This window comes from Bos taurus, chromosome 24 (assembly GCF_002263795.3).
Source record: "Bos taurus isolate L1 Dominette 01449 registration number 42190680 breed Hereford chromosome 24, ARS-UCD2.0, whole genome shotgun sequence".
In the NCBI taxonomy this organism is placed as follows: Eukaryota; Metazoa; Chordata; class Mammalia; order Artiodactyla; family Bovidae; genus Bos; species Bos taurus.
This window is the reverse complement of record NC_037351.1, coordinates 915606-943365: the sequence shown is the minus strand read 5'-3', so window position 1 is coordinate 943365 and position 27760 is coordinate 915606. Positions and strand designations below refer to the sequence as shown.

Sequence of the window (27760 nt, the reverse complement as noted above, 5' to 3'; positions counted from 1 at the left end):
ATGTGAGTTTGACTTTTCCCACTGTAATAACCTGCTAACTGCTTAAGGTTTCTTTTTGAGGGACAGTTATTCACATCAAACATTTCTGAAAGGCTTGGGTTTTTTTATGTTTGTTTATTTTTTTTAATTTTATTGAAATTGAGTTGATTTACAATGTTGTGTTAGTTCCCCCTGTACAGCAAAGTGACTCAGTTATATATATACATACATCACTCTTTCAGATTCTTTTCCCATGTAGGGCATCATGGAGTATTGAGAAGAGTTCCCTGTGTACAGTAGGTCCTTTTTAGTTATCTATTGGCACCCCACTCCAGTACTCTTGCCTGGAAAATCCCATGGACGGAGGAGCCTGGTAGGCTGCGGTCCATGGGGTTGCGAAGAGTCGGACACGACTGAGCGACTTCCCTTTCACTTTTCACTTTCATGCATTGGAGAAGGAAATGGCAACTCACTCCAGTGTTCTTGCCTGGAGAATCCCAGGGACGGGGGAGCCTGGTGGGCTGCCGTCTGTGGGGTCGCACAGAGTCGGACACGACTGAAGTGACTTAGCAGTAGCAGCGTGTATGTGTCAGTCCCAATTTCCCAGTTTATCCGTCCCCTGACTGCCCCCTTGGTAACCATAAGTTTGTTTTCTACACCTGTGACTCTGTTTCTGTTTTGTAAATAAGTTCATTTGTACCATTTTTAGATTCTACGTATAAGCAGTATAATATATTTGTCTTTCTCTGACTTACTTTGCTCAATGTGGCTTCTTCTTAAACTGCTTAATACCATCAAAATCAAAAATTTTTTTGAGGCATTGAAGTCAGAAGGAAATTTTTTGAGCCCTATTATTTGAACCCAATTAGAATATAAAACTTCTATGAGATAAATGACCACACGTAATAATTGTTAGTTTATCAGTAGGATAAATTAATTATAATGTAAATTGTAATTGGTGTGCCAGTGTATTTCTTAGTAATATTTTCAAGAGACAATAGGATAACGAGCCCAAAATGTACTAGTGAAGGTTAATTAGTCCTCTCTACCAGTGAACAGTGCCTTCTGTAGAAAGCTTCAGTAAAATATACTAGTTGAAATACTTGCTTATTAATACTTTAAATTTTGGTCTGGTGGTGACATCTTGGGAAGACCTCTGGATGGGCCTCGGCAGTGCCCTTCCAGGTCTGTCCCTCCCGGCGTGCCCCTACCTACCAGGTTCGCTTCTGCATCGCGATGCTGCTGGGTTGAGAGCATTAAATGGAGAGGAGATACAAAAGGAATTTGGTCCGATGGGGGTGCTCACAATCTGTTGGGTGCTTCTTCTGACCAGCTTCATCCTGTTAGTTAACAGTGCTGGGTACTATTTGAGCTGCCTTAGTTCAGCTTAGTTAATGAGGATGGGTTAGTTAGTTCTGTAGACTGGAGAGTGGGCTCATTAGAATTTATGCTACGAGACTCGAAAGACCAGAGTCCATGTGCTGAAGACTCAGTGCATGTTTGTGAAGTCACTTCATTTCTGGAGGAGGAAAGAGCGCTGGAAATAATCTGCTCTGACCAGGAGAGGCCAGAGAGGCAGCTGTAATGAGATGCTGATGGGGCCGCAGAGGAGCAGGTTCCACTGGGGGGCACCTGAAGCTCTTTTGTTTCCCTTGAAATGTTGACATTTCTGAGCAAGCCAGCGAAATCCCGTTACAGACAGAACTGCACCTAAGCAATCTTTTTTGATTATTCTTAGTTTTTGAAGCTGATTTAATTTACAAAATTTTATACTTTCAAAACAGATAAAGCAGAGGAATCATTTACATTAAAAGTTATGAATTTATGAAAAGGTGGCACCTAACACTCTAAAAGGATTTAAAATTCTTTTTTTTTTTTTTTGTGCGGGAAAAAGGGAGGATTTATCACTTGCAGCAAGTAGGGAGAACACTGGGGATCTTTCACAAAGCAGGGTCTCAGATTGAAAATTCTCAATGTCCTTTAACACACAGTCTTTGTGTGTTTTATGCAGTGGCACAACAAAAATGTTTGTTCCTAGAACTTTGAAAATGCACTTACTGCCCAAGTAGGTAAACACTTAATAAATGACTACTTTAGATGGCACTTGCTGTGCTGGCAGTAAGGACAGTTTTTTCAAATGTTGCAGGTGAGGTGATATCAGAGTTATCGGACACATTTAGGAAGCTAGGACTAGAACTCAGATGTGTGTCTCCTCGCTCAAAGTCGCCCCTCGGTTTCTGCTCACTTGCCTGTTAGTGCTGGTGTAAAGGAGGAGGCTCCTTCACTCCTGCAGTAGTGCCGACAGCCGACACCATGTTATGTGCGGCGTGGAAACCCTCCCAGGCCCGCAAATAAAGGCGTAAAAATGAGACCCAGGAAAAATGACAGATGTAACATCGCTACCTACAGTTCATTAACCTGTGGAAATGAGCAACTGGTGCACCATACACTTCAGAGAAGGATTTGTTTTGTTCTAAATGAATATTTAGTCATTTGAGCAACAATTTTCTTAAGTTAAAGTCAATAATTTGTTTTTTTATTACAATTACAAAAATTGTTCCATAGCCTTAAGATACAGACATGGTCTGAAACACACAATATAGAGAACAGAATTTTCATAATGGATCAATTTAATATGTTTTTAATTCCAAACAATATAAAAAATGACTGCTTCCAAGGTTTAATTTCAGTCTGAGCTGCTGCCTTCGCTCCGTACTTGAAATGAACGTGGTGACACTGCAGTGCCTCATTTCGGGAGGGCGGGTGTGTGTCCTTGGCCTCGTGAGCAGTGAGCTCGGTCCCCGAGGAGTGTGCTGTAGATCGCAGGAGGGAATTGGACTGAAAGTCTCCTTGCGTCCTTTTGTAGAACTCAGTCCTCTCTCGAGAGAACGCTCTCAGCTTTGGCTTTCTGGATGAAGGCCGTGACAATTTTAAAGATAATTTATGGTTGCTAATTAAGTAAAACAAAAGTAAATTCTTTTAAAGTATCACATGATTTGCACAGTTTCATTCAATTCATGTGTTTGGTCCTTGTAAGGATGTGTAGAATGCTAGGTTGTGACTGCACGTTCTCTTAATGCTGAGTTAATGCATTAAGGACAGAAAGCAGGACGCTCATGGTCCACATCCTCTACAAAGTAAGGGTAATGTCAGGAGAGATTTCAAGTGTAAGATTTAAAAGCGGCTAAAGGGTAGTTTAAATATTTTCCCCTGGAATGACTATAATTACTTCAAGAAGTACAAAAGTCTTGTTTGTTATTTTGTTGTGTATGCATGCTCAGTCGTGTCCAACTCCTTGCAACCCCATGGTCTGTAGCCCGCCAGGCGGCTCTGTCCATGGGATTCTCCAGGCAAGAATACTGGAGTGGGCTGCCAGGCAAGATCCTCCAGGGCATCTTCCTGACCCAGTGATGGAACCCACATCTCCCACATCTCCTGTGTCGGCAGTGGGGTTCTCTACCGCGGAGCCACCAGGGAAGCCCATTATTTTCCTAGTGCTACACTGTTAGTTTTCAGACTAAAATGTGAGTTGCTTGGTCATCCTTTTAACATCCAGGAAGGCCAGTTTCTCCCCTTGCTGGTCCAGCCTGCTTCTGCCTGTTGTCTGACCTGAACTTCTTTGTTAGTTCTGGTTGTCATGTGCAGGTCCAGCTAGCTGCTGCCGTTACTGTTGATGTAAAGTTGTTGCTTTCTGTTTACATGCAGGTTATGTCTCTTGCTAATAAATGGAGTGTAAGCGCTCCACGGCCACTCAGTGGGTCACTTCTCGCCAGAATGCCAGCCACTGCAGCGCTGCCCTTGCTCCCCCTAACTAACCTGGGAGCAGTTAGGATGCAGGTGCGGGCGCATCTCCCTCAAGGAGCCGTCGCCCTCTGTCCACATGGCAGATGCATTAACAGACTGTATGAAACTCACTTGACCTTGATAGCCTTCATGTTCATAGGGGGTTGAGGAGCACTGAAAACTGACCCTCTGGCTTGTGAGGGATGCCTGACTGAGGGGAGCCAGCCTTGTGCGGAGGGAGACCCCGGTGTCCCAGGTCAGCGGCCTGGACCGGAGCGGCTCAGCGTGGCTAGCTATGCGTTTTGGGGGAAGTGGCAGGAGCTGGGGGCTGAAGAAGCAGTCGAGGGTTGATCCCCCGAGGGTCTCCCATGCCGCTGATGCTGGAGCCACGTCTGGAGCCAGGGCCGCGGGCCCAGCAGAGACACAGAGGCCAGTTGCTCTGATAGCTCCAAGCACGGCTGGCATAAAAGATGAGGTGGAAAGCCCGTTAGGTCTGTGGGACCCACTTCAGACTGTTGAACATCGAGGCCTCTGTAGCCTGTGGAAGGAGACAAGACACCAGACACTTCAGAGATGCTAAAAAATCTAGTTAGGGGCACAACAGAACTGAGTATTTTAAAATACTAACGTAAAGAAAAACTATAGTAGTCTGGTGCTCAGAGTTTGAGTTTCTATACCTGACATATTGTGGGCTCGGCTCCTGACCACTGCAGCAAAGTCACACGAATTTGGGGTTTCCCAGTGCGTATAAAAGTTAGGTTTACACTACACTGCAGTCTAGTAAGTGTTCAGTAGCATTATATCTAAAAAACAAAGTACATGCCTTCATTAGAAATACTTTATTGCTAAGAAATGCCGACCATCTGCACCTTCAGCGAGTCTTAGTAGTAACATCAGAGGTCACTGATCCCAGATCACCCTAGCAAGTCTGATAACAATAAAAAAGTTTGAAATATTGCGAGAATTTCCAAAACACGACAAAGACATGAAGTGAGCAGATGCTAGAGAAACGGCACAGACTTGCCGGACACAAGGTCGCCACAAACCTTCGACTTTCCGTGTGACTGTCCAGCAGGGCTGCCCTGTTCCGGTGGAGAAGCAGGGGCCTAAGTCCCCGGCTGCGCTTTGCTGTCCGGGCCCTTGGAGGCCATGCAGAGGAGGCGAGGGGCAGCAGCAGGCAGGCCCCATGTGCCCAAGGCTCCTGTCTGCAGAGCGCTGCCCCTGTGCCGGGCCCGCCCCGCCAGCCCCAGGCCTCTGCGCGGCATCCGCGTCCAGCCAAGCCGCAGGGCCCGGCCGCTGGAAACCGTCACCTCTTCCAGTGTCACCCTCAGAGGCCGTCCCTCCGGGCCCTGCAGCAGGAAAGACCAAGTGGACAGAGAATTGCTGCCCATCCCCCAGACCCAGTGACACACCCAGTGCAGTCCCGGCCTCCCGGCGTGGGTGCTGCAGGAGCCCCGAACCGCCAGCTGTGGGAAAGCCACACGGCCTGTAGACGAAGTGCTGGAGGGGCGAGTGTGGCTCGACCACCCTGGGGCTGCAGTGTGAGTCTCGCCCAAGGTCCCGGAAGGGGCTCCTCCCTCCTCTGGGAGGCACGGCAGACTGAGGAGCAGGTCCTGAGCGACAGGCACAGTCGTGGACGGGACTGCCTGTCCCCCGTTCTTCTGGGAGGGCGTCCTGCCCCATCCCCTCATCCGCCCGGTCCCCTGTGGGGTGGGATCGAGAAGCACCCGTGAAGGTGACCTGGGCGAGTCACTCTTTCCCCACCCTGCACCTCCACACCCGCGGGGCTCCAGCTGAGAGAGCCCTAAGACATGGACTCTGAGGAGCTGCCCCTCAGGAGCCCAGAGTCGGCAGGGGCACGCTCGGGGCACTGGAGGAGCTGGCCGCCTCAGTCACCACGGCTGCAGCAGCATCCGACACACCGGTCCCGCCCAGGCTGACGTAGAGCCTCTCACTGAGGCTCATCACCTCAGCGCTTACTGCCTGCATGCTAAGTCTCTCGGTCCTGGCCGACTCTTTGCGACCCCGTGGACTGTAGCCCACCAGGCTCTTCCATCCATGGGGTTCTCCAGGCAGGAACACTGGCGGTTTTTATCGGATACTACTGTGTGTCGCACTGTGAGTACACATTACGAGCCATAGACTAAAGGGGAGGTTAGGCAGTCTGAGAAGGCACACGTCAGGCCCAGGCTACCAGACGGGGAACGTGGAAGAAGTCAGGTCAGCACGCTAAGGGCCCCAAGAAGGGGAGCAGACAGCGCGCCCAGACAGGCACGGAAGCATCAGCGGGGAGGCAGAAACTGCGAGGAAGTCGAGGTCAGCGTAGCAGAAACCAAGAGTACCCGCGAGAGATTACAGGAGCCAAGACGGGAGATGCGGCCGCAGACGGGACCCAGCCACAGACGGGACCTGTGAGCGGGAAGATACGTCAGGAACTTCCAGGCCGAGAAGCCAAATGAAAGAAGAATGAAGAAGGGGGACACACAACAGGACAGAGCATCCGCGGGTGTGTGTGCCTCAGCAGGCGTGGGGCACTGTACGGGAGCAGCAGCGAGGCAGCCGGAGGGCAGCAGAGACTTAGAGGGAAACGGCTGAGGGCTTTCTCCCCTTGATGACAGACCGGGTGCCTGGGAACAACCAGGCTGGGTGAGTGCCCCAGAGCCTCGGACCCAGGCTCAGGCCTTCTAGCTGTGGCCGACCAGCCTGAGGAGTAAAGGCACAGGACGCTTCCCGCCACGCGGGATTGAGGGTCTGGGGTGGTGTTCTCATCACTCAGGACGTTGGGGCGAGGCGGTGATGTGGCCTGGGCTGCAAGCAGGGACGGTCCTGCTGACCATGGCCCGAGGGTGGCGGGGCCTGGCTGGACGCTTCCGAGTCCGAAGCGAACACATCCAAGCAGGCCAAGTTCAGAGCGTGGGGTCTGCTCTCCTCTGCCCTCCCACAGCCCCGCTCACTGGAGACAATGCCGCAAACCACGGCAGGGCCCGCAGGTGCGAGCAGTATCCCCCACCCTGTCCGCAGTCAGTGGTGGGCTTTCCTGACATGCTGTGGAGGACGGGGGTTTCCTGCCCGTCCCGCCGAGCTTGCTCTGGCTGCGGTCTGGGCGGCCTGCTGACCGTGTGGAGTCTGCGGTCACACTCGGGCTGAGCCCGTGGGCGGGGTTTCCTGAGCTGGCCTCCGTCAGCGTTCCTTTGTTAAGATCTTAGGTGAACGTATGTATTATTTCCTCAGCTGCTCATTCATTTTCTGAAATTCCAGGTGTGCTTTCTGTTTAGCAGCTTTGAGGTCATTAGATCCAGTCTTGCACCTCACCTCGCCCTGCCCCTGGTGTCTGACCGACAAGCCCCCTGCCCCACCCGGCCGTCTCAAGAACAGCGGAGTCCCAAGGCCTCTGCCCGCCGGGCCAGCCACTGCTGGGCAGAGTCATCCACAGCAGAGCCTGCGTGCCGCGCGGCAGAAAGCCCCCCAGGCAGTGGGCTCTGCAGGGAGCACGCAGGCCAGGGGCTTTGCCTTTGAGCTGCTTCACCAGAGAAAGACTCAGGCCTCACCAAGCTTGTGCTTTCTCTGCTCCCGTGGCCGCGGTGTGTAATCACTTTGTTTAGGCTCTCCTCCTTTTCCCAAAGTACAGTAGCTGATGCCAGTTGAGGAAGTTTCACCACTGCTAAATAAAAACAGTGAAAGAAAGCATTTTGATAAGATCTGACCAGTCTTCATTTCATGAACCTCATGGAAGTTTGTGTAGTTAATGAACATTCCAGCCACAGATCTAATGATGAGAGCAGAAATATTATCATTTCTGGTTCACATCAGCCAGCCAGGGAAGCCCAGCTGTAGTCAGGGGCCAGGAGCTGCGAGCTTGGCCACACACCTCAGCTCCATGGGCTGAACGAGAAACCGTAACCAGGCGGGACTGGGACCACGTAACAGAAGTCATGCAGAAGCACCTGGCAAACCAGGAAGGCCGTTGGCTTGGAGATTGCCAAGGTCACAAGGAATCAGAACGTGATCAGTTATAAACAATTTCAACCAAAATGAAGCTGCTTTGTGTGTTAGTTACTCATGTGGAGTTAATCTTGTTAAAGTAAATTGGTTATGTGTTTTGTTTGCTTGTCTGAAGCATGTTTCTTCACGTAGGACACAGACAAGTGAGTCCGGTGCTGACGTGGCAGTGATGGTGCCTCCCCTGTCAAAATGCCAAAGTCTTTCTGAAATCTCGCTGCTCCTGGCTCCTGGCTCCAGCCCTGTCACAAAATCCCCAGCCTTTATTTTTGAGGGAGAAGCCTTGACACATCACCTGGAGATTTCCAAGGCGTTTCCTAGCTCACTGGTGCCCTTTCATGGTGCCGCCTGTCCCGTGCTCCTGGGGTTCTCCTCGCCTCAGTGATCAGCCAGGTGCCTGGGGGAGTCTGGGGGCCGGGTCCCACTGAATGGCTCTGGTTGTGAATGGCCTGCCCACCCCAGGGAGAACCTGGGGTGTATTTTGCCATAAGACTATTCTCAACCAATTACTAGAACCCTAGCTCTTTTAGTTTAGGGCAACGTCTTTTGTCATTAGGTGCACTTTTTTAACAGCTAATACGTTTACTCACATTTAAAATCAGTGCGTCCAAGTGATTGACACATTTGGTATCAGAGTTGTGACCTAGCAGTTGTCTTCCAGTGGCTGAATAAACTTGTGTCTGAGAGCTTTCGAGTGTGGAAGTCGCCTGACACAGGGCTTCCTTGTGGAAGGTTTGTTGGTGCAGAGCGCTGCTGTCGCCTGCTATGGCAGGCCCTCGCGGAGGTGGCGTGAGCACAGCCCGCCATGGGTGGTGCAGGGCCTCCTGGCTCGGGCTCGCGTGCCCCAGGGAGAAAGCCCAGTGTGGGCTGAGCGTTCTCAGGAGGAGCAGTGCTCAGCTGGTTTGCATTTAATACACGCGGTGGGAAGGATGGTGAACGCCTTGTGAAAGTTACGGCTTCTCTGAGTCCAAGTGTGTTGTCGCTTTATGATTTGTTTTCATGGCCCTGGCGCTCAGCAGCCGATTAGGCTGGTGGGATTGTTTCTACGACATTCTGCAGAAGACTTCTTTAATCCTCTTCCTCAAGCAGATAAGCTACGCTCAGAGCACTCGCCTATAGCACCATATTATATTAATGTGTTTTACTTGTAATTTAGAGAACAAGAAGAATGCCCCGATCTGAAGGCTAAGCTGTCCCCCATGGCACTGGCACAGCTGATAATCGCGAACTAGAAAGATGTGTATATCAAATAGTTTACAAAATGAAGCCAGCTGTGTTTCCCTACATACTGAGGCTTCCTGACATGCATCATTAAACCTTATTAGCTACTTCCTTTTACAAAGATTCTTGTAGTCTTGAACATTGCATATTAACATTTTCTGCCCCTCCAACTGGAAATTATTTGCTTTATTGTAGAGTGTCAACTTGCTCTGGTTTCTGATGCGTTCTAATTGGTACTTTAGAGTATAATCATCGTGCGATACCACGCCATGCATTTCTTTATTTGGAAATTAATACAGACCTTTTCACTTTATCTGTCAATCTGGGCAACTTTTCACACAATTCCCAACTCTTGGGATTGCTTACAAGCCGTTAAGTATGAAATTGTTCATAAAATGTCTTTGAAGACGTATCACAAAAATTTTAGATAGTTTAAAGTATGTTACATTTTGCCGAGATACTAGTAATAAACCTCTTAAATAGACAGTTAATAATAAAAGGGTAATTAGGAAGATGAAAAGTTTATTTAAGCATATGATGTTAGTCATTTAAAATTTTCAGTAAATCTGCTAAATTCCATTTTCCTTTCAAAAGAATGCACATCATGAGAACCATGGATTTTGACATTGATTCAAAGTCAGGTGTCAGGTGTTAGGCCAGGGCAGTACCTTTCCTCATCCTTTCCCCTTCCCGCCATCCTCTGCCTGCATCCTGCGCTGCCTTAAGAAGCGAGTACGTTTACCCATCATTAACCGCGTGGTGGGTCAGAGTAGGGACAGGTTGAGAGCGGCCCTTAGGGCCAGGGTTTCTGTATCTTTACCCGTGTTTAACATAATCACAAAGAGGTGATATGCATTTCACTGGGAATTTCACGAGTTCAGTTAAACAGTGATCATAGCTTTGTTTCCAATAAATATCTTAGACACAGATCTTGTCACGTCAGCTAATGACTCTTGATTTAAAAACACTACTGAGTGGTTTTATGTCATGATGGGTGCCAGATATCTGGAGATTGGGGTGGAGACCTTAAGTGGCCCATAAATCCCCACGTTATTTACACAATAACCCCAGCAGCGATGCGGGGGCAGGTGACACCGTCTGATCGCAGGCTTTGTGATGCAGTGTAGGTTCTCGCTGCGCCAAGCCGCCCGCAGAGAACCAGACGTGAAACACGCTGAACTCAGCTCTACCACAGACAGCACGCAGGCGTTAAGGGTTTTTCCTGCTAATCATCCTTTTTGCTTTCTAACACACTATAACTTAGAATTAACAACTTTATACTACCATGTATGGGACGGAAGTAGTCCGTAATGGAACCAGACTTCATGGAATCTATTATATATAAAAATTGTTAACTAATGTCTAATACATTGCCTGGCACAAACCTGTAAAAATACGTTGGTTTGCCAAAGGAAGAGTTTAGATGGTGACATTTGGAATCACTGAACAAATCTCTGATTTTGTTGTAGGAACTCATCTTTATCATGACCTCTTATGAAAAAAATTTAGGTCTGGAAGTTAAAGTTTCACTGGAAATTAATGACCTTGTTTACTGATAAAATTTAACCATTCCTTTTCCCAAAATTTTATTAGGAAAATATGCAGGTGGAGGGTGTTCCCCACCTCCTACCCCCAATTCATTCACTTTAAAAAAAAAAAAAAAAAACTGTTCAGGCCATGTCCCAGGCAAGCTCCAGGGAGTGGGATGGTCTGGTACCTGACTGCCCAGCTGTTCCCCATGCCTCCTGCTCAAGGGGGACCACCGGGGGTTGGCCGGGCACTCGCTTGTCTTGGGAAGAGGCATGTTCTGATCTGATGTGTCTTCTAAGTCCCAGCCTTCCCCATCGCCTGTGGTCCCAGTTCCAAGCCAGTAGCAGGAGTAATTCCTGCAGTGTCCCTTCTGGGTGCCAGGAAGTACTTGTTTCAGCTCTTTGCAGAGTTCAGAAGGCACTCTCACAGGAGGCGGGCCTGTGCCGGAGACCCTGGTGCGGCAGCGTGAGAAGCTCTGGCGATGTGTGCAGTCGTCTCTCAGCGAGCAATCCCAGAGCCCAGATGTTAACAGCAGTATTATTAATGTGCTTAAAGGAGAAGATTACTTTCTAATTCAGTAATATATTTTATAAATTATATTTTAGAGTGTATCTTAAGGGTGTTTCTACAACACACACATATGCACCATGATACTTAAAATAAGGGACTTGGCACATGCAGGAGAAAATAAAGAACTACGCATGCACGTACCTCCCAGAAGAAAACTGTAAATACTATAGTCTCTTCAGTATGAAAAGTCCACGAGAAAATGAAAGGTAATGACTGCCCATATTTCAGCAGATTTACAGCCCTTTCTTACTGAGTCTGTTAAAATTTTAAGATTCCTAATAAAAACCTTTCTTTAAAAATATCAGGACCATTTAGAGTTTTTATTAGAAAGAAAATCTATTTTTCATGTTTCAAGGGAAAAAAGAATTATCAAGAGTGTGGGGACTTTAAAAATCTTTGAAGAAATATAAAACAAAGTTCCTTAGCGTACCAGTGACCACACACAAAACCTGCTCTTACTGGCATTTTTCCAGACTTTTTTTTTTTGTTTAAACACAGTTACTAATCCCTAAACTCATGGGTATTGTGCTTTTAGATAGTAAGGATTCAAGAGTAGGTTAATGCTATTTGTAAAATATCTGTTAAAGTAAATATTAAATTGCCAAAATAAACTGCTTATTTAATTAGACTAAATTGAAATCAAATGCCTGACCTCAAATTTCACTTACATGAATGTTGAATGTTGAAGTTTCTGGTGTCAGTGGATAACTTAGGCTGTTGGCGCAATTATTTTGAATTGGTGGGTGGTCTTGGCAAAACCAGTTAAAACTGATAGCTTACTACATTGTTAAGACAAAAATAAGGTAAATACATGCAGGATCTCAGTACCACTAATATAAGCTGTTACAACTTTATTGACTTAATTTGTAGATCTGAATCTTTTTTTCTAAAAGCCTTAGCACTATACTGTTGTACTGGTTACCTACAGTATTTTGGGTGCCATATCTTAAAATATGATTCTTTATTTGCTAGAAGTTTTTATTTAGGAAATTTCCCCCCGTATGTAGTTTATCATGTTATAGTCTATAAATTCTGTCTTTGATTCTTCATGGCAACATAGATATTTAGGGTAATTTTTTCATTAATAAAACTAAGATAACATGTATTAAATTTACTAAATTGGCTGATTGAAGATCAAAGTTCTGCTTCTTGGAAAGGCGGCTTTCAGCAGTCAGCGGGGGAAAAAAGCATCAAACTTGAGCGCCCTCTGCTGGTGAAGCCACAACATGCTGCTCCTTGGCTTTCGCTTTCTCTTCCCAGCAAAGAAATGTTACTGTACCAGCGGCGAGAAGCCGAATGGCAGCAGGAACATGGCGGCAGCGCAGGCAGATCGCACTCCGCACAGTGTTCGGACGACAGTGACTCGTAAGGGCAGTCACCTTGCGTCCCTGGCTTTTCAGTAAGCTGTGTGGGCTGTTGTAAGATAAGACCAGACTACTGTCCACTAGAAAATTGTTTTTAAATGTTAAGTGCTATAGATTTTAATGTAGGTTGTGTACATAGAGTACAAATTAAATTTACAAATACTTGCCAGACTGTTCTGCATATTTATGTTTACTCATTTTTTGTTTTAAATATGGCTTTGATGTGTCACAAGTTGAACCTATTTGAAATAATTTAATAATTATTAAAAACGAAAAATTTTACCACTTAGAGTCACTATATTGCTTTAAATTTGATGACTTTTTAATATACTGGTTATGCTTTAATAAAGGCTCTACTATGACAGATGCTGTCAGATAGTAACAGGCTTGACCAAATTATCCTACACGAATGTAGAAGTCAGTCTGAATTTGGCAAAAAAAAAAGATCTGACGTGTGTATATGTGTATGTAACATGTTCATAGATAATGTGCCATTTTCTGACAGTTTTGACAATTATAAAATGTTGAGTGGATATGTTTTATAGCAAATGCCCAAGCCAGTATTGAAATTTCTCAAATGATCTGGAAGGTTGAATGTTTGAAAAGACAGCCTCATTCTTCATTCATGAAGCCCCCTTCAAACTCAGCAAGTAATCTGTTTGTAGGTTTTAGGAATAATTTTGCCCCTAACAACAAACATGTTTATTGTGTCTGGCTGGCAGACTGGTTTGATGGCATGTATCGCCCTGAACACGGAGCTGATCAGCACCAACGTAGTGTCAGCTCCGGGAGGTCTCGTGTTGGGTCTCCCATTCTTTTGAGTTTCTCACAGTAATATGCAAAGCGCTATACTTCCTGGTTCAGTAGCTAAGCTTTGCATTAAGCCTTTTTTTTGTTTGTTTACATGAAAAATATAGCAACCCCATTTTATTTTTGAATGTTAAATATTAAGAAATATGTGATAATGTATGGTAAGCAAGGGAAAAAAATCTTAAAGTGCTAAACATAGAATAGTCGGGCAAAATTTATTTGTAGGCAAAAATGTATAATATGAACTATTCTTTCAGTACAGACTTTTAAATGTGTATCATGTAAATATAGATTTTTGACTTTTAAAAATTAAGGTGATATAACATTAAAAATTATTGTGCTGATACTTATTTAGGGAGCTTTTAAAGCACAGATTATCGAGCCAATAGACTAGAACAGCTAAAAGAAGCACTTCTTATTTCGCAGATCACTGGGGCAGTAAATGGTAATAGCCGAGTTGTCTATGGGCGGGCGGTGCCTGCATCCAGGGCAGACACTTAGGACTAAGGCGCTCTTGTCCAAACATGAATGAATAAATAAACTGGAGAAGGGGAAAAGGGGCTATATGGCATCACTTTATAATTTAAAAAATACTTTAAAAATCCAAACTGGAAAAAGTTATTGCCATAACATTTAGAAGTTTACATTTAGTGTAAGAATTTCAGAAGTACATTACTGAAAATTACTTTTTTTTTTTTTTTTAAATTTTTAAGATTCTGCCGTAAGTAGAAAATATGGGACTGATTTGTTTTTAAGATATTTAAAAATATGTGCTTTTTATAGTAATTTCAGGAGGTTAAAGCAGTGATCCTGTGTCAGCTTTGTAGTCACAACCCAATTTCTGAATGATGTGGGACCGACGGGCTGATCCCAGAATAGTTTAGCTGCTAAAAGGGAAACCAAGCAACAGCAATGTCCCTGTTTCCCCTCAGTCATCTCTGTCATGTAAGGCTGTGCTTCGGCCTGTGTAGAGTTGTCTTGAGTGTATTTGCTAGTAGGTTGGAGGCTTTTCTGTTTTTCAAATTGAGATGTGTTTACAGCGAAAATACAGGACAAATTAAAATGATACTTAGGTTTTTTCAAGAGTTTAAATTGGCTTTTTGACATTTTGCACATTACTGATTTGTTATTGTAGAATACCTTCATGTAGTAGGTAAGGAAATGTGAGTTTAGAAGGAAGGTTACAGAGCTTGGATGTTCACATAACATTAATCCAGGATAATAGCACATGAAGAGCAGTTGGTGATGCTTATTAATGCCTTTCGTTTTCTCTGCTACTAAGTTTTTATAACACAAGACTTCGCATTGATTTCTTGGGGACTTGGGGGGACTTTGAGACAGGCTGGAGAGGCGCTGCGTTGCTGAGATAAGGTGGGGTCTCATTCGTCCCCAGTGCCTTAACAAACCTGACTGATCTTTCGTTGATTAAGCAGGCTACCGTATTTACCCTTCATTGTTAGTATAAACCATTATTTTACTGAGAACCATTAGCTGTTTAAAACTTGGTACATAAATTAAAGAGGAGCTAAGTGGATTTGTGATCGCTGCCATTAGTGGCGTCTTAGATTATACAGTCAATTATTGTGCTCATTACCCCAGAGCAGCCCCTTCCCAGAGCCATTGTGGTGTCTTAGACATTATGCACAGATTTTCCCTTGGAGATTAAAATTTCCAGTAGCGTATTTAATTTTGTTATCACAGTTGTTTCAAGTAAAACAAATATTATGACAAGTGGAAGAAAATTTGCTTTACTAATATAGGAAATTACAAAAATGTTGAAAGTTACTTCCTAGTGTACTTAATTTACCTTTTTTTGTACAGTCATAATTACTTCAACTGATCAGTAATATATGTTAGGGGTGAAAAGATTTTGAAATCGGAGTAAAAGGTACCTGGCCTGTTTAGGTGTTTTAAAAGTTTTTAAAGAAGGAAGAGATTCACATCAAAACTCAAGTTACCACCTTTATAGAATCTGTAGCTTTAGTGTTAATTAGCTTTCATGGTGAATAGTTTTTGAGTCCAGACTGCATTTTAGGCAAGTTGGAGAAACTTTCAAGGGTGTTCTAGAAAAATGAGTATAAAATTAATTGCAAATGACCTTTTAAAAAACAGTTGAAATATCTCTGTTCTCCTCGCTGTGTTTTGTAAGAATTGAGCCCCCCTCTCCAATAAGACCATACTATTGATATATACTGTAGCGTGGTGCAGTTGTGTTCCAGGAAGAAGAGTCGTAGTTGAGAAAAGGCTCCTGAAAGATGGCAGGGAACAGCCCACTGCTGAGAGGCTGTGTGTACTCTGCTGAACTTGTTACTCCGTCCTTTCAGCTGGAAGTGTTTGGAGAAGACAGCATGTCCGCCTTACAGGCACATCAGGTGGCTGACCACATGTCCTCCTCCACTGGAGGCACATTGACACTTGGAGTGAACTGTGCATCAGAGTGCAGTGGCCGCTGGTAACGTTTCAGTCCCACATGGGGCATTGTTTCAAAGGAAATTTGGTGCCCACTGCTGACCGCTTCCTCCTGCCTCTTGACAGACCTTCCTTCACTGCCGCAACGCAGGGGAAAGTGTGAGGTAGTGGTTATGCATTTTGCAAGACAGTGATTCTTTATTTTATTACAAAAAAAGACCAACTCTGGAAGGCCAGATTAAATCATTCCTTTCACTTTTTAATGGGATTTGGATGAATAGGGTAAAATATGCACTTTGCATTCATTGATAGCATCTTTACGTTGAGGTAATTGAGTCTTTTCTCCCTGACTGAATGAGTAATGACTTCATCTGACCCTCCCGAGGCCTGGAACTCAGGCCGCCTTTGTCACCGCGGAGGCCCAGGCTTTGAAACATGCTCTACTTCCCTGGCTTAATTTTTCTTCATTTTAATCCAAAACCCTATTTTTCTCAATAATTCAAGCATAAACTATGTAGTAGTTGAAGTAGTGGAGATTGCAAGGTATTTGTCCTGGTCGTGCTGGTTTTTAAATGGAGTTGATAAATCAGGCGTCCAGGTCCCCACTGCCTGCTCTCATGGAGGCCCCGCCCCATGCTGCCGGAGAAGCTTCCAGAACACTGTTCGCGTGACTCGTCCTGGACCAGCTGGCCCCACTGCCCACTTGCCGGGGCACTGTGCTGGAAGTGACCGCCAGGAAGGCAGGGCGCCCCACCTCCAGGGAGTACTGCACACCTGGCCAGCCCATGAGGCCCGGGAAGGGCCTCATCAGCCGCAGGCACGTGGACGTGAGGCATCGCCAGGACCCGGGGAAAGTCTCCAGAGTTCCGAGTCTGAATAGCGTGACCAGAGGCAGCCACGTGTCCCAGGCCTGGGCCTGTTGGGGTGTTGGGGGACATAGTGAGGAGCAGGGCATGGTGGAAGGGGCCAGTTGAGGGGCTGAGTCTGCAGGGTGGGGGCTTAGTGAGGGCCGGGGCCTGCTGGGGGCTGGCTCGGAGGGATGGGGTCTGCAGATCACCCTCAGCCCTCACCCCTACCCCAGGGCCCAGTGGCTCCCAGCCCACCCAGGGGACCCTGCAGTGTCTGGGTCGGGTGTGAAAGTAGGGTGCACGCACTAAACACACTTTCAGTCGTGTTGCTTCTGGGTACCTGGTGTCATTCCCGTTGCTTGTGCAACCTCTTTAAAGGCTATAAGGTGGCCACCAACAGCGATGCTGATCGTCGTTCTAAGAGGTAACTGTCCGTAAGCTTGGTTAGAGAAGATTCCTCTCTTACAGGACATACCACTCGTGTTCATCTACCTTTCCTACTGTTGTTGTTCAGTTGCTCGGTCGTCTGACTTGCGACCCCATGGACTGCAGCAGCCAGGCTTCCCTGTCCTCCATCTCCTGGAGCTCGCTCAGACTCGTGTCCATTGGGTCACTGATGCCATCCAGCCATCTCATCCTCTGTCATTCCCTTCTCCTCCTGCCCTCACTCTTTCCCAGCATCAGGGTCTTTTCAAATGAGTCAGCTCTTCACATCAGGTGGCCAAAGTATTGGAGCTTCAGCATCAGTCCTTGCAACGAACATTCAGGATTGATTTCCTTTAGGAATGATTAGTCTTCTCCAACACCACAGTTCAAAAGCATCAATTCTTTGGCATTCAGTCTTCTTTATGGTCCAAATCTCACATCCGTACATGACCACTGGAAAAACCATAGCTTTGAGTATACAGACCTTTGGCAAAGTAATGTCTCTGCTTTTTAATACATATAACATTTCCTGCTAGACTGACTGTTTCTCCCCAGGTGAAATCTTGTAGTTTACTCAGTTTTCATAACCTTAGCATGCATGTGTGCTCAGTCACGTCCGACTCTTTGTGACCCCATGGACTGTAGCCCACCAGGCTCCTCTGTCCATAGAATTTTCCAGGCAAGAATACTGAAGTGGGTTGCCATTCCCTTCTCCAGGGAATCTTCCAAACCCAGAGACTGAACTCACATCTCTTGCATCTCCTGGATTGGCAAGTGATTCTTTTACCACTGTACACCTTCATTTTTCATAACCTTAGAGTTTAGCAAAAAATGTAGTAGACATTTAAACTTACTTGTATAATGAATGAATTTTCTTCACTGCTGCACTTAATGGGTTTTCTGACAGAGTTTTCTTTTTAACTACAAGTGCTTTCTTTTTAACTACAAGTTCTAACATCATGAGGGTTTGTGGCAAATATTAATCAAAACAAGATATACACTAAATATGTGAGGTATGGAAAAGACTAGCCTTTTATTGGCCAAAGAAGTGATATTTGACAAGGTACTACAAAGTAAACTGTTATTAAGCAGCTTAGTAATTCTTCAAGTTTTAAATTTAAGGTGTTTATAAAGGTATTTGTCCTGGTCATGCTGGTTTTTAAATGGAGTTGATAATCAGACTCCCAAGTCCTGCTGTTGGTAGTTTTGGTAATTCATGTTTCCTTTTTTAATTTCTCTTTTTCAAAATTTGTACCAGATACAGGAGAAACTCAAATGACAGATAACCCGATAGGATTCACTTTTCTGCTAGTGTCATAAAACTTAGGAGTAAGCGGCTCTGTTAACACCTGCTGGGCCCTGGCCTGAGGGTGGGGCACGCTGTCTGGGCTCCCGGCACCTCCATTAGGAGATGGGCAGCGCCAGTTTACCATGGAGGAAAGTGAGGCTTAGAGAGTGTGAAACGTTCTCCACGGCCACACGGCTAGTAAGCAGAGACTCAGATGCACGTTCTCAGCAATAAAGAAAGTGGTCCTGGTAGTGAGAACAGTAGCACCATGCCTGTAGTCTTGACTCCATGCTGGAGGCCGTGCTCCCTGTGCTGTGCGCCTCCTCCCCCCAGTTGCCCAGTCACGGACGGGAAACACGCCCATCTCGCCCAAAGCTGTGCAGCCAGCACCCAAACTGGCCTGGACACAGCGTCCTGAGGCATCTCAGCCGCAGTGTGGCGTCCCTTCTCCTCTCTGCGGCTCTAAAGCCTTTCTGCAAAGCCCCACACTGCCCTCCCCACGCCCCTCCCTGCCCGCCACACCACGTTGCACGGTGGTCTTTCAGCCATGAAACTCGGCCGGGAGGAAGACTGGGTGGAGGTTACTGGGCTGGAAAGTGAAGTTGCATGCTTCAGAAGAGCTGTGTTCTCTTAGCTTGTAGGACGGGCTGTGTTTGGATGTCTCACCTTTTCTACCTCCAAGATCCCGCACAGATCACACACAAAAAAGGAATGAATTCTTACTGACATAATTTTCCCATATCTTGCTTAGCTGGTAAATAATCCACAAACTGAATCTGAGTGTCACGTACCTTCCTGGGAGAACCTCCAGTGGAGGACTTCTGCAAATTAACCAGTTGTCATTGCAAGCTAACTATTCCATCTGTTGCTTTTTTTCTTAATCAAGAGAAGTTCTTTTCAGAGAGGCTCTTGGCTGAGGGGGATGACAAACAGCCGGCCTGTTCTGGCCTGGCCCGTGCAGAGGAGAAGGCACCTGTGCTCTCGCAGGAGCCGGCTGTGCGCCTGTGCGTCCCCTTCTGTCCAGCAGTAGTCAAAACCTCTTCGTTCAGAGAGAGGCTCTCAGGACTTGTGTTTTCTCAGTAGCCTCTTTCTGGAAACCTTCTGGGGACCGGGACTCATTTCCAGAAATTCTCCCTGAATTTCTAGAACACTTTTTGGGAAAAACTGTAAATGTCATAAGTTTTCCCAAGAAAATGTGTTTTATTGTAATAAAGGCTAATACAAAAGAAAGTCATCCCTACCATGTATTTAGACTTGTAAAATTAGAGACACTGTGGCTCTTTGCTAATTCTGTATTTTCTTTCAGGTTGGTCTGTTGGATCTTGAACTCAACCAGCTGACCAAAGCACTATTTCTGGCCTTGGTTGCCCTCTCGGTTGTCATGGTGACCTTGCAGGGATTTGCAGGCCCCTGGTACCGCAGTCTCTTCCGCTTTCTCCTCCTCTTCTCCTACATCATTCCCATAAGGTGAGTTTAAGGATGAGGAAAACCAGTGTCTGGTTTCATTGAATATGATGTTATTGAATGTGTTGTTCTCAGTGTGAAAGAAATGATCCACTTAGAACTAAAGAGGGAAGATAAGGGACTGACTAACCATGGCTGCTTCCCTTTCACTGCGGGCACTGACTCTGAGAAGTGAGCGCGTGCCTGAAACTCCCCGTTGAGAAGAAGGTGGAGGGGTCCATTCTGTTACCCTTGGCCCCAGCGCTCTCAGCACTGGAAGGCCTGAGCCCAGAATCTGCCGGTGTGAGCCCCACCCCCTGATGTGAGGCGACCCCCACCCCCCCACCCCCCGCCCTGAACCCCAGTGGGGGCCCTGCCCCAGGACAGCCAGCCTCCCAGGGTGGAGTCTCTAGGTCTGCACTGGGGGCCCTGCTCCAGGACAGCCAGCCTCCAGGGGCAGAGTCTCTAGGTCTGCACTGGGGGCCCTGCCCCAGGACAGCCGGCCTCCAGGGGCGGAGTCTCTAGGTCTGCACTGGGGGCCCTGCTCCAGGACAGCCAGCCTCCAGGGGCGGAGTCTCTAGGTCCGCATGGCCTATCTCAGGTGTTAACAAACTCCCTGTCCTGCAGCTGCCAACGGCCATCTCCTCCCGTCTCTCTTGAGCAAACACATCTTTTCTTGGGATTTCTTAGGGTTTTTCCTTTGTTTTCATGAATCTTGTTTTTCTTCATTCTTTTGCTTTTATCAGTTCTGAAATTTTATGTGGTGTCCTTCATGACTATTTCTGTTGTACAACAAGAAAGGCTGGGTAAGAGTGCTCTTCCTTCTTTGGGGCACTTCCGTCTTTGATAGAAACTATTGAACAATATTCAGATTTTATTGCAGTTTTTTAATATGACTATGTTTAATTTCTTTCTTCTTTTCTGTAGTAAACTAATGATGTAAAGAGACTTGACATGTTTCCCCCTTATCCTCTTAATAGGAAATACTAATTATAGTCATGAAAGTTAATACATAAGTTATTTTTAAACAAAAACTAATGATCATTTTCTCACATTTCAATTTTATATATTTATAGTAAAAAAATTAGATAATACCCAATAACAAGAGAAAGAAAGAAATATTATGTATAATCTCTGTAGCTAATGATAAATTCTGTAAGACCTTTCAGATGTGGATATACTTACAGACTTAGAAGTAAGAATGTTCATACTTACCTATACATAAGTATATTAGCATTCACACATATCCTTTTTTTAAGTCTGTATATCCTTTTAAAAAGTCTGCTTATGTGGCACTGCCCTGGCAGTCCAGTGGTTAAGACTCCACACTCCACTGTGTGAGGCTTGGGTTCAATCCCTGGCGGGAAACTGAGACCCTGCATGCCACTGGTGGGGCCAAAAAAAAAAAATCTGATTACAAAATGAGAAAGGTACAAGGCTCTGTGCAAATCTGGCTTGTTCTAGTTTTTCCATCAACAGTTTTATATTTAGATTAACATGCTTCATCAAGCTTGGAGAGACTCGCTGGATGAAGTGTGACTGCACCTCTGTCTGTCTCTGAGATGCTCACATGCACCTCAGCGTGACACTTTTCCTCATTTTTCATAGTGTGAGGATGCAGTTATACAGGTTTAGCAGAAGGGATGACACAGTAAAATGTAAAATGTATAGAGGACACTGATTTAGGGGCTTAACATTTGATTCAACCAAGTTTGTTTTCTCATTGCAAAGTTTCCATTAAAATATAAATAGCAATACATTTTAGTATTTACTAAATATGTTTCTGCGCTTAACGAAGAATCAATTTTAAATTAGTCTTAAAATAGTCTTTTCTCTTTTTCAAAGTACCAGTTCTGGAAAATAAAGTGCTTTTTCTTCTACTGACCTAACACTCTAAAAGGCTTTTCTGTTTGAAGAAAAGAGAGCGGTTTTATTGAAATTCTCTACAGAATTAAATTTGTTTGAGTCACCTGATACAAGTTACTTCATCTTTCAAGGAAAATAGTATAAGACTTACCTTGACTTTTGTAATCAGAAATAAATATGTGTTCCTTAAGTCGTTTGTTTCTCTCACAGCACAAAGCCAACCATCAGAATTCTTCATGGTGCGTGTACAGTTGCCTCAGGTCAGGAGCTTGCATTACATGTCTCTAGTCACTGTGTTTTCTGCATATGCTGTGAAATGCTGCGTGACAGTCTCGTTGATGATCAGAAACAAGTGTCTTAGCAATGCTGAGCCAGGGAGGCTTAGGTGGGCAACAGAAGCAAGGTGATATTTGACGAGGCGACAGCGGCGTTCCTTCCAGGAAACACTGGAGTGCCTCTTGTGGGTACAGCGTCTTTGTGGAAACACTGACGTTGATGAGTGTTTGTGTGGCCTGGGAGACCATTTTCCTCTCTTTCACTCTGAGTCAAGCAGCCAAATCAGCGGGTGTGGGAAGGCTTGCCAGGGAAATGCCCACGTATTCATTCTACCAGCTGACCGCTTGGTGGGACGCCCGGTGCTCTGCCCAGAGCTCTGCTTGGTCAGCACACCAAGAAGGGAGTGTTGAAAATGTTAGCTAACACAGACACAACATTTGCTTCAGAATTTAGAGATTAACTTTCCTGGAGTTTTATTGAAGGAAAATACTTAGATTTTTGTCAAATTATTTATAGGGCAGATACCCTTCCTGCAGCATCACAAGTTTGTGCTAACCTGCCAGCTTCATTTTCCAGGTAGAATGCTTAGGGGAAAGAGTACTTTCAACCTTACTTAGACCTCGGCATGATATTCAGTTACTTTCGGCTTGGGACATTTGCAGTCTCTCCAGACTGCAGAAGATGCTAACCTTAGAAGATTCAGTGTGTGGAAAGCATGCACTGGAGGGAAGTCCTAGGGTGTGGCTGGACAGCCTTTTGCTGAAGAAGGGAGGTTTGTGACTCTTAGATCCACTTAGCCATCTCAGCAGGAGTGAAGAATAGATGGGTTTGTCCAGCAAAGACCTGTGGAGGGGCTCTTGTCTGACGGTGTGGTCCCCCCATGACACAGACGAAAGACCCTCAGAGTTTTTGAAAATGTTGTATCAGCAGTAACACTGCCGTCTTGGACTGGAAGGGACAGAGAGAACAAAATAAGAAGCCTGCCAGACTCCCAAAATTCTGTGTGGGAGAAATGGGCTGGAATTCTCCACGGCTGGAAATGGGCTGATAGAACGGCCTGGCTGCAGGCATGTGCTACATTTGCGGGGAAAGGAAGAATAGTTTTGAGGCCAGAGCTGGCACATGTCCTGCAGAGGCTGTGGAGCTTCCAGTCACAGAGAATTATTCTCAGCTCTTGAAACCTGATGGAATCTGCTTTGCTGGGAAGTTACTACAACTGCTTTGTAGTTACTTATGATGTCTGGATGTTAGTTCTTTTTCAGTTCTCTGTTCTGCTGATAATCTTTCTCAGTCTTTAACTTGAATTTTTACTCACCCAGTGGTTAAATTATAAATAAAATTGTTAATTTTACATTGTCAAATTTATAATTCTGTTTTGTTGTTGCCTTTTACTCTGTACGTTTAAGAATTCCTCCTCTACTCCAGAATGGTGAAGCTGTCTTCCTGTGTTAACTTCTAGAAGTTCATCAGTTTTCTCTTTGACCACTGAAAGTGCTTTTGTTGTTGTTTCCTATTTTGTGGGGGGCGGGGGTTAATAGTGTGAAGTAGTATTTTCACATATTTTCCCACACTGGTTCTCTTAGCACCCTTTATAGAAAGCACCTCTTCCCAATGATCTAGGGTCCTCTCTGTCACATGCTAAGTATTCATATATGCACAGGTCTATTTTGGCTTCCCTGTTCTGGTCTTTTTGTCTTTTCCTGACCAAATGACAAAGTGCCTTAATTCGTAAGCCCTTATAGTAAGTTGGTATTTGATAAAAACAAGTCCTCCATGTGTTCATTGAATGCCTTTGCTCTCCTCGGTTGGGCTTCCCAGGTGGCGCTAGTGGTAAAGAATTCACCTGCTAATGCAGGAGACAGGATTTGATCCCTGGGTTGGGAAGATCCCCTGGAGAAAGAAATGGCTTCCCACTCCAGTATTCTTACCTGGAGAATTCCATGGATAGAAAAGCCTGGCGGGCTGCAGTCCACGGAGTCGCAAAGAGCTAGACACGACTGAGCGCACATGCAGGCTCTCCTTGGTCATTTACATTTAATACTAAATCTTCCAAACCATGACTGTGGAATATCTCTTACCTGTGTTAGGTCTTTTCTAACATCTCAAACCTTTTAAAAACTTTCATTGAAATCTTGCATAACTTTTGTTAGAACTATTTTTAGATACTTGACATTTTTCAAATGCTGTTATAAATGCCATTTTTTGAAATAAAATGGATTTCTATAAAAATGGTTGAATCCATCTATTTTGGTAAAATTTTATTGATTCTAATTATTAATGTGAAATCTATTCCATTTTTTTCTGTAGATAATCACCTAGTCAGTAGATAATGATAGCTTGTTTTCTTTCAGTTTTTTTGCACCCTTTCTTTCTTTTCCTTGTCATTGCAGCAACGATTTCTAGCTTAATGTTAGTGATATCGGACATTCTTCTTTTGTTCCCGGTGTGAAAGGCAGAGCTTTCAACATTTCATCGTAAGGATGCTAGAAGTTTTTACAGAACCCCTTCTTTACAATATATAATAGAAGTTGTTTCTATTCCTATTTTGTTAAAAATTGTCTTTAAATCACTGATATAATTTTTTAAACATTGGTACTAAATCTTTTGAGATGATTTTTCATCTTAAGTTTTTCTTCTTCAGATATTCATTTGCCAAATTATACCAACTGACTCTCTGATGTCACACCTGCTTTGTATTATTTGGGGGGAAAAGCACAACTTGGTCATGGTATAATACTCCTTCATGCATTACTGGATTCCATTTGCTTGTCATTTTTGTGAAGTTTTTGCATTGGTTTATCTGAGTGAGATTAACTTATGCCTCCCTCTCACATCGTCTTTTGGTGTTTAGTGTCAAGATTATGCTGTTCTCTTAAAATACATCAATGAGTCTTCTCCAAAATTTTTTGTTTAAAATTGTAATTATTTATTCCTTGGAGATTTACACATCAAGGAGCCCGTGTCAGCCTGAACTTTTTGTTGTGGAAGGTTGTTTGATTTCTCTACTGGTTTATTTATATTTCTTAAATACTTAAAGTTTAAGTAGTTAACTTTAGTCAGAAAACTTTATTTCAAGTTTTTAACTTCTTGAGTCAGTTTTGGAAAGTATGGTTTTTAAGAAATACATCACCTGTACCTAAATATTCAAAAATTTTTATTAAAGTTTGTTGATAATGTTTTCCTATAATCTCTTCTTATAAGTGTGATCTGTGGTATTGATCGTCTTTATTCTTGATACTTATTTCTGCCCCTTCTCTTTCTCTTTTTTTTTCTTGATTAGTCTTCCAGTGGTTTTGTCATCTTTAGTAGTCTTTAGGAAAACCTACTCTTGACTTTATTGATTCCCTAAGCCTATGTAATATTTTCCTATTTTAATAATGTTAACTTACTTTATTTCTTTCCTCCTACCTTCTTTGGTTTGTATTCTTCTTCTTCAGATAGATGATTAACTCACTGGTTTTCATATTTTAACCTTTTTGAATATATGCAGTTGAGGCTATACATTTCTATATAAGTACTACTTTGGCAGCATCCTAGAAGATTTCATGTGTAGTATTTTTGTGATTGTCAACTACAGATTGTTTAGTCTTCACTGTGATTTCTTCTTTGACCCATGGTTATTACAAAGTTATTTCTTAGTTTATGAGCATATTTGACTTTTCTAAACATGTCTCTGTTCATAGTTGGCTTAATTGCATTGTTGTCAGAAAACATGCCATTTGTTATTGCACATCTGTGAAATATTTTGAGACTAGTTATAGGGTCCAATATTTAGTTGGTTTTTGTGGACATTCACTGTGTACTTGAAAAGAACATGAAGTCTGAATTGTTGGTCTCAGTGCTTCACAGTCTGTTAGGTCAGGATTGTTCATCTTGTTCATAAGTTTCTCTGTACCTTTTGCTTGTTTTCTCAACCTTTTCTAACGGTTACTAAGGATGGTGTCAAAATCACCCATCAGTATTGTGAATTCATCTATTTTTCCTTTGAATTCTATTTTTGGTATTATATATTTTGTGACTTTACTATTGATGGTATCCAAGTTTAAATCATTACATATTTCTGCTGAATTATGTATTTTCTCAATAGAAAGTGACTTTCTTTATCTCTGCTAAGGCTTTTTGCATTAAATTCTACTTTGCTTTATGTTAATATAGTGACGCCAGCTGGCTTTAATTTGCTTGGCATGTCTTTTTCCATCTTTGTACTTTCAACTTTTCTGTGTAATTATATTTATATGTGTCTCTTGTAAATAGCATAAAGTTTAATTTTAATCTACTCATAGTTTTTGACTATTTAGTGCATACACAATTATTGTAATACTGTTGTATTTTTAGTTTAAATCTATTATTTTATATTGTGCTTTTAATGTATAGTTCTATTCTGTATTTTTTCTCCTTTCTTACCATTTTTTTTTTTCAATTCCACCTTTTCTCTAGTAGTTGGTAGGTTTTATAAGAGTTTCTGTTCTTTTTAGTATGTATCCTTGAAATTTAAAACATTCCTAATTTCTCAGAGTCTAAAGGTATTAGTTTGCTTTGCACGTCATCTTACAAATGTTTAACTCTATTTGCCCCTTCTGACCTAATCCATTTTTGTAATTTATCCTAATTGTAGTTATTCTTAAACTGTATGAGATTACTGTTTTACACATTCCCTCTTAATTTTGGTTTATCAATGTTTTATTCTTCTTACCTTTCAGACCTTCCATGCAGAATAATTTTCCTTCTGTCAGAAATTAATTCTTCAGTTTTTGTTTAGAGAGGTTCTTTGTTGGGAACTCCAGATTTCTCCTCTTGAAAAACAGTCTCACCTGTGGATAGGTTTCTGCGTTGTCACGTCTGTCTTGCTCTCTTCTGGCTTCTGCGGCTGCTGTTTGCTGCTTTTCATTTCGGTCTTACCCCCGGCACCCTCCCAGCATCTTTCAGGTGTGCTCTTTGTTGGTGGTGTCCTGCTCTCTGACACAGTGTGTCTAGATAGATGTCTGTTCCTGAATCTGTAGATAGGTTTCTTCCACTCATCCAAGAACATTCTCAGTTTGTCCCTAAATATACTGCCGTTTCCTATTCTGGGTGGGCAGAGATTCACCCATACCCTTTGTTTCTCCTGTTTTACTTTTGTACTTTCCACCTTTTTTTGTTTCTTGCTTTATTCTGTTAATAAATAATATTCCTAATGACCTGTCTTCCAAGTCACTGATTTCATCTTTGGCTATATCTAATCAGGCATTAAACTAATTTCTAAATTTCAGTTATTGGTATTATTTTAGTTCTAAAATTTGATTTATTTATGGACTTGACTATTCCATTTTTATTTTTGCCTATTTCATGCAAATATTTTTCTCATTTTCCCTGTGTGTCCAGGCTACAGTCCACGCCTGTCCCACGTGTATATCTCACACCTTCCGCAGTTTTTTTCTCTTGTATTTTTCCTCTGGCTCTTGTTCGTGGTATAATATGTTTGTGTGCTATGTGGTGTTTGTTGTTTTTGGTTTATTTGGATTTTGTTTGTTTCTTTGCAGAAAAGCTGACTATATTTGAAAAGTGACAACACACTCCAGTGTTCTTGCCTGGGAAATCTCATGGACAGAGGAGCCTGGTTACAGTCCATGTGTTGCAAAGAGTCAGACAGGACTTAGTGACTGAACAGAAACAACATTATTTAGCAGTAAAGGTCATAACTGCCTCTGATTCAACTGACCATCTAGAACTGCAGCCGTTTTCCCACTTATTTGGAGTAGGTCTCTAGAAAATTTCACAGTTGCTAAATTAGTAATATAATGAGCTTAAATATGTATATGGTAGCTACTTTATAATACTCAAAATAGAAGGCTTAATAAAAATTTTTTGTTCAGAAAAAGTGTAACTATAAAGTATTGGGTTGGCAAAAAGTTCCTTCAGTTTTTAAGTAAAAGACATGTTTTTCATTTTCACCAATAATTTATTGAACA

At 43.7% G+C, this 27760-nt stretch overlaps 1 protein-coding gene and 1 long non-coding RNA gene across 3 annotated transcripts in view; one reads left to right on the top strand and one right to left on the bottom strand.

The window, feature by feature from the left end:
• The window catches only part of ATP9B (ATPase phospholipid transporting 9B (putative)), a 150298-nt gene that overhangs the window by 86006 nt on the left and 36532 nt on the right, over positions 1–27760 (top strand). For both annotated transcript variants that reach the window (NM_001080255.1, XM_059880790.1), the window contains 1 exon segment: positions 19534–19694. In NM_001080255.1, the coding sequence (NP_001073724.1) occupies positions 19534–19694 (161 nt within the window).
• LOC132343745 (uncharacterized) lies at positions 2342–21964 on the bottom strand. The gene is made up of 3 exons (XR_009492680.1): positions 21688–21964; positions 20886–21056; positions 2342–7423 (listed from the first exon to the last, which is right to left on the bottom strand). It is a non-coding gene; the product is annotated as an uncharacterized lncRNA (long non-coding RNA).